Source organism: Papio anubis, chromosome 7 (genome assembly GCF_008728515.1).
Source record: "Papio anubis isolate 15944 chromosome 7, Panubis1.0, whole genome shotgun sequence".
Taxonomy (NCBI): Eukaryota; Metazoa; Chordata; class Mammalia; order Primates; family Cercopithecidae; genus Papio; species Papio anubis.
In genome coordinates, this window is record NC_044982.1 from 113,959,077 (window position 1) to 113,965,785 (window position 6,709).

The following is a 6,709-nucleotide window of genomic DNA, read 5'->3' on the forward strand; positions in this document are numbered from 1 at the left end:
GCCAACATGGTGAAACCCCATCTCTACTAAAACTACAAAAATCAGCCAGGCATAGTGGCTCATGCTTGTAATCCCAGGTACTCGGGAGGCTGAAGTGGGAGGATCACTTGAACCTGGGAGGTGGAGGTTGCAGTGAGCTGAGATCACGCCACTGTACTCCAGCCTGGACGACAGAGTGAGATTCTGTCTCGGAAAAAAAAAAAAAAGAAGGTGAATTATATGGTATAAGAATTATACACACACACACACACACACACACATATATATATATATTTTGAGACATGGTCTTGCTATGTCACTCAGGCTCTTGACTAATTTTTTTTTTTTTTTTTTTTTTTTTAATAGAGACAGGGTCCCACTATGTTGCCCAGGTTGCCTTCCAACTCCTGGGCTCAAATGATCCTCCAACCTTGGCCTCCCAAAATGCTGGGATTACAGGCCCTGCACTTGGCTAAAGCTGCTATTTTTCAAAAAAGAAAGGAGGAGAAACAAGGGCTGAGTCCCCGTGGTTGGCCCCCACTTGCTCCCTGGCCTCAGCATGGTGGCGTCTTCTTCACTTGATGGAGAAGCGCAGCCGCGCCTGGAAGTGTTCACAGCGGGCGTGCTTCATGGTCAGCCCGTAGATGGGAGTCAGGTCGACTTTCACGCCCGGCGGCACGCTGAACTCCAGTTGCTGTAGCAGGATGGCCAGGAAGAGGAAGACCTCCCACTTGCCCAGGACCTCCCCGATGCACCGGCGCTTGCCCAGGCCAAACAGCATTATCTTCTCACTCAAGGGCTTGTTAATGGTGGTGCCTTCGGCGGTGAGGAACCGCTCGGGCCGGAACTCAGATGGGTCCCCCCACAGCTGCCTGCAAGAGGAACAGAGGAGATAGGACTTCAGGGCTGGGGAGGCCCTGGGAGGAGGGGCCTGGGGAAGGGAGACTTCTGTTGAGATCACAAGTGTGAGGACATGTTGAAAGCAATGAAGGGTAAGTGGGAAGGAACCAAACTGAACTTTGATGCTTATTTCTTTTTTCCTTTTTCTTTCTTTCTTTTTTGTTTTTAGACAAACTCTGGCTCCTATAACCCAGGCTGGAGTACAGTGGTGCCATCTTAGATCACTGCAGTCTCTGCCTCCCCAGCTCAAGCCATCCTCCCACCTGAGCCTCCCGTGTAGCTGGGACTACTGGCACCACATCCGGCTAATTTTTGTGTTTTTGCTTTTTTCTTTTTTCTTTCTTTCTTTTTTTTTTTTTGCAGAGACGGGGTGTCAGGGATCTCAGACTCATGAGCTCAAGCGATCCACCTTCCTTGGACTCCCAAAGTGCTGGGGTTACAGGCATGAGTCACCACACCTGGCCTGATGCTTATTTCTTTTACAAAGCTCTCTCTAAAATGACCAGCCTTAAAGATAGTGCCTTTTAATATTAATTTACTTTAAATAATGCTTTATCTAAAAGGAATTTAAAGAAGAAAAACAGGCTGGTTTTGGTGGCTCACATCTGTAACCCTAGTACTTTGGGAGGCTGAGGCAGGAAGATCCCTTGAGCCCAGGAGTTCAAAACCAGCCTGGACAACATATGGAGACCTTGCCTCTATTTAAAAATTAAAGTTAAAAAAAAGAAAAAAAAAAAAAAAGAAAAAGAAAAAGAAAGAAAGAAAGAAAAACATATGTCTCTTCATCCTACTGAAAATATGCCTCCCAAAGGGCCTCAACAGTATGTCCTGGCTTATGTTTATTGTTTTGGAGTAATGATGACTAGCATAAACATTGATAGCGTTTTCACACTCAAGTGTCCCAGTGTAGATGGTAAATTATATGGTCCCCCTACCCATACACCAAAGTGAGGCTTTCCAAAGAGAGGTCTCTGGGCCATTCACATCAGAATCGCCTGAGGCACCCCCCCTTAGACACCACAGTAGAATCCTAGGGGAACCATCAGCTGTTACAAACATCTTGGTTGATTTTTTTTTTTTTTGAAGCAGGGTCTCACTCTGTCACCCAGGCTGGAGTGCAGTGGCACGATTTCGGCTCACTGCAACCTCTGCTTCCAGAGTTCAAGCGATTCTCCTGCCTCAGTCTCTGGAGTAGCTGGGATTATAGGCACACTACCATGTCCGGCTAATCTTTTTCTTTTTTTTTTATTTTCAGTAGAGACAGGCTGGTCTCGAACTCCTGACCTCAAGTGATCTGTGTGCCTCGGCCTCCCAAAGTGCTGGGATTACAGGCATGAGCCACCGCGCCTGGCCATCCTGGTTGATTCCTGTGCACTAAAGTTTGTGAAACCTTTGTAAATATTGTCACTTACAGCAGACTATATAGCAACTGAGGTTCCCTCCTTTCATTATATAAACAGTTCCTAGCGGGGACGAACAGCCTTCCTGACTGCTGAACCTGCACACATTTTTCTGTGAGGGGTGTGTACTCACGGGTCGTGGTTGACCTGCCACTGGTTTATGAAGACACAGCATTCCCTGGGGATGTAGAAGCCATTCAGTGTTGTGTCCCTTGTTGTGCTGAGGGAAGAGGGCACTGTGAGACTCAGGCCTGGAAAGCTGGGGTGTGTGTTGTTCCTGCCTCCACCCCATCCTGATAGCCTGCCCACTGCCATCTCCATCCCTACACTGGGAGGAGAGGGGAGGAACAGGGAAGGGGTAGAGTCATCCTCCCTCTTCCTTGCCTCCTGTTCTTTAACTTCAGCAAGTATTTACTAAACTTCTCTTTGTGTCTGGCTGTGCACTTGGCTGTTCTCTGGAGCCAAGAAACAGGCAATTTCAGATAAATGTTTTTCTATTTTCTATTAAAACAGAAAAAAAAAGCAGCAGGCAGCCTGGGCCAGCCCTGGGGAGTTTCTAGCCTGGCTGGGGATTCAGGCCTCTTACTCTAGGAATAACTGGAACAACATTTGGGCAGAAGTAAATGCTCACTAACTCTCTTGACATTGTTAAAATTCCGGGGCATGACCAAGTGCTGATGGCTGTAAGTCCTATAAGACATCAGGAGTGAAGCTGTGCCAGCTGGATGAGTCAAAAGGCTTCTGGGGAGAGGAAGCTCGCATCGGCATTGACTTTGAGCAAGGGTAGGATTCTGGTAGTCAGAGAAGAGACTAGAAGGCATTCCAGGCAGAAGGTTCAGCGTTACCAAAATTGGAGGCCAATAGGGTCATGCTTGTGAGGCTGAGGCCGACCTGGCTGGCACAGAGGGCACTGGGAGGGAGGGAATATGAGCAGAAGGGAATGAGCGCTGAGATCACAAGTGGAACTTTCTCCTGAGAGCTGAGGGTTAGATTATGTTTGGACTGGATGGGGGCAGACTGAGGCTGGGATCTGCGTGGAATGAGGTCGGGAAGGAGATGCTGAGCCAGGGCCAGGGCTGAGAAGCCAGGAAGAGGAAATATGGCAAGGACTTCAGAGGTGGGAGGGCAGAACCAGCAGCCCTCACCTATGGGGGATGGTGAAGGGGACGAAGGAGGAGTGTCGGAAGGTCTCCAGGATGAAGGCCTCCAAGTAGGGCAGCTGGAGTCTGTCAGAGAGCCGGGGTCGCCGCCCCCTGCCAATCACAGCATCTGTAGAACACAGAGGACAAGCAGAACTCATGGGCTGCCCTAACTGCCCCATGAATTGTCCCCTCTTATACCCCATGTCACTCTATGTAAGACTGTCTATTCACAAGTCTGCGACCCCACTAACCTCCCACATCTTCTAGGCAAGGGCAGGCACTACTGTGTTCCCAGGGCTTGCACACAGTAGGCACATAACAGGTGTTTGTAGACTGAACACACAATCTGGGTCTCAAGGCTTCTCCTGGCCATAGGGTTGGGGGCCCCCATGTACCCAGCTCCTTCTGGATCTTCCTCTGTATCTCGGGCTTGGTCACAAGGTACATGAGGCTCCAGGAGATGGCTGTTGCAATTGTGTCAAATCCTGGAGCATGTAGGGTAAGGTGAGGAAGGAAGGAAGACAGAAACAAGGAAACCATCATTTCCCAATTATCTACTATGTGTGTACCCAGCATTAGCTTTCTCTCACCCTAGCCCGTGAGTTTCCTGAGGACAGAGGCTGGGTCTTTTCAACATAAACTTGAGATACAGGTTTCAGAATTAGCTGCCAGAATTACAGGGGCCTAGACTTACAGGCCAGAGAACACTTTATTGTTCAGATGGGGAAACTGAAGCCTAGGGGAGGAGAAGGACTTTGCTGTGTCTCCACTGGGAATTGGTGGCACAGCCCAGGCTCAAACCCTGATCCTAGGGCATGTCTCAGTATGTTGTACCATCTGGTGTAGGGTTGGCGGGTTGTTTGATGGACTGAGGGACTGGGCAAGACTGTGGGTGAACAGCAGGCATTGTTGGATGGAGGGGCAGGGTTCTGGCTCCTACCTGCTCCGAAGATGTCATTGACAAGGTTGACAATCTTCTCCTGGGGGATGAGGTTGCCGCTGGCTCTAGGCCCCTTCTTGCTGTGCTTGAACAGGGCACCCGTGATGTCCTGGACACTGTTCTGAGGGAGCACAAGCTTAGAGGTACCCCTGGCACTTCCAAGGTCAAAGGCTGAACATTGCTTCACACCCCTCGCCTGTCCCTGGGGGCTACTCTTCCCACTTGGTCTCTAGGCAGGGGGCTACATCTTGCAGCAGGAGCTGGTAGCAGCCCTGGGTATGACGTAAAGTGTCATTTTATGCCCCATTGACCCTCCTTCCCAATAACCCCAGGGGTCCAATTTCAAAGGAGGAAAAGGTTAGTGTGAACACAGGGAAGCAACGTGGCATCAGAACTGGGGATTAGCCTCTGTTGGGATTCAGGTTTCTGCAGAATGAAAGCTTTCTCACTCATCGGCCCCCCACATTGCAGGGCTCTGCTAGGGCCCCATTTCCAGGACTTTTTTCTTGGGGGCTTTGAGGAGCCCTGAGAAGGGGGCTTCAAGGATGAGGAAACTGAAGCCCAGAGAAGGGGAAGAGTTGACTCCAGGTCACACAGCTGGTCTGAGGTATCCAGAGCCTTCCTAGGCCTTGGCAACACAGCAGCTGCAAGGTGCCCCTCGCCACCTGCACCCCGGGCTCACCTTGTCAAAGTCCTGATAGTGTTCCTGGACTGTTTTCTGCAGGAACTGCCGGAACCTCTGGTTGAAGGCCTTGAACCTCTGCAGGGCAGGGTTGGGCAGGTAGCGAAGGATAGGGAAGAAGTCCACAGGGTTCCCGGAGGAGGCACTCTCCACGAACTCATGACTGTTCTTCACGAGGCTGAGCATCTCATCACTGCTCTCAGGGTAGTGCTGTCCGAAGCACATGGCACCGATGACGTTGGCCACTGACACCACCACTTGATTGTAAGGGTCGAAGTGCCCAGGCCCTGCCATCAGCTCCTGCAACCTGCTGCTCAGGGCCTCAGCCTCCTTGCTCACATGCTCCTCCAGGTAGCAGGAGGATGAGGAGGCTGGGTCAGAGGCGATGGAGAAGGTGTTGAGGGCGTTCTGGGCCAGGCGCCGGCGGGCAGCCCACACCGGTCCAGAGTCTGGGCTGAAGGACATGCTCTGGCCATCAGTGATGAAGGTGAAGCTGTAGAGGTCAGGCCGGCCCTTGAAATCGTCGCCCTGCCGCACCAGGGCCTGCCGGATGGTATCCAGGCCGCTCAGCACCAGCACGGGTGTGGAGCCAATGCGGATCTGCAGCACGTCTCCGTAGAGCTGGCTCATCCTTGACAGTGCCAGGTGCGGGTTCTTCCCCAGGGTCAGCACATGCCCGAGCAGGGGCCAGCCCCATGGCTCTGGTGGACTTTTCAGGCCTTTGGGGACCTGAGGCCTGGAACCCCTGAGCACCCAGAATACCAGGCAGAAGATGGCAGAGGCCAGGAGAAGCTCTGTGGCCGAGAAGGGAACAGACTGGGACAATGCCATCTGTACCAACTACAGGGAAAAAGGAAGGAGGGACCAGGCTGAGGGTTGAGATGGAGACATTCATTCATTCATTTCCTCAGTCATTTGATAAACACTGATGTGTGTTCTGTGCTTGGCTCCCAACTGGATACCAGAAAGACTAAGATTCATCTACCATGTGTCCTGTGCCCCCAGAGCTCACCCTTTGAGCATCACAGAATCTGAGAACTGGCAAGAAGCCTCAAGATTCCCAGCCTGAACCCTGGCTCTCTCCTCCGCCCATCGTCTCCGTTAGTTTCTGCTTCTGGAGCTGGAGTAGAGGCAAGTGACCACCCCAAAACGGGGAAGCCAAGGACAGCACCCTTGTCAGCCCCTGGCACAGCATGCATGCTGGGCATTGTGCCAAAGGGTCCCTGCCAGTGCTGGCTTTCTGCTGATACCTTCTACACACCCAGGGGACCGGGAGCTCCCCCTACCCAGTGACACTGAGGAAGCCAAGGTCCCAGGGCTGATTCAAATAGCCTGTGATGCCCCCTTCCCAGGGCACTCTTTATCAATACCAGGAAGGGCATCTCCTCGAGGGATGAGTCCCCATCCTCTCACCGTCTTGGAGGTTGAGGTTGGGCTGCAGCCAGGGCCAGGGCTGCCCTTGTGCTAAGGGGGAAGGCCTCCCCATCTCTCTCCTTAAAAATGGCTTAGTCCAAACTGCTCATTTAAAATGGGGAAACACAAGTCAAGAGCTGAGTAGCAAAACCTGGAACCCAGGCCCCCTACACCTAGCCCAGGCTCCCCATCTTTCTGTCTCCACTAGCTTCCAAGTTCTATAATTGGGGATCCCAGAGATTGGAAACTGGTC

General features: G+C 51.8%; 1 protein-coding gene across 1 annotated transcript; it reads right to left on the reverse strand.

Moving 5' to 3' along the window:
- Positions 1-399: 399 nt before the first annotated feature.
- On the reverse strand, positions 400-6,087 carry LOC101002117 (cytochrome P450 1A2). Its single transcript, XM_021940722.2, has 6 exons — positions 5,044-6,087; positions 4,362-4,482; positions 3,817-3,906; positions 3,425-3,548; positions 2,413-2,499; positions 400-851 (listed from the first exon to the last, which is right to left on the reverse strand). Exons 1-6 carry the CDS (start codon positions 5,872-5,874, stop codon positions 554-556), a joined length of 1,551 nt encoding a protein of 516 aa, XP_021796414.1. The 5' UTR covers positions 5,875-6,087; the 3' UTR covers positions 400-553.
- Positions 6,088-6,709: the final 622 nt, after the last annotated feature.

Excerpts from the sequence above, each read along its gene's own strand:
- LOC101002117 (XM_021940722.2), bottom strand. The coding sequence starts at position 5,874 with ATGGCATTGTCCCAGTCTGTTCCCTTCTCGGCCACAGAGCTTCTCCTG. Across the intron at positions 3,549-3,816 it reads GAAGATCCAGAAGGAGCTGG|ATGCTGTGATTGGCAGGGGG; the intron begins GTACATGGGGGC and ends TGTGTTCTACAG. Across the intron at positions 852-2,412 it reads TGGCAGGTCAACCACGACCC|GCAGCTGTGGGGGGACCCAT; the intron begins GTGAGTACACAC and ends TTCCTCTTGCAG.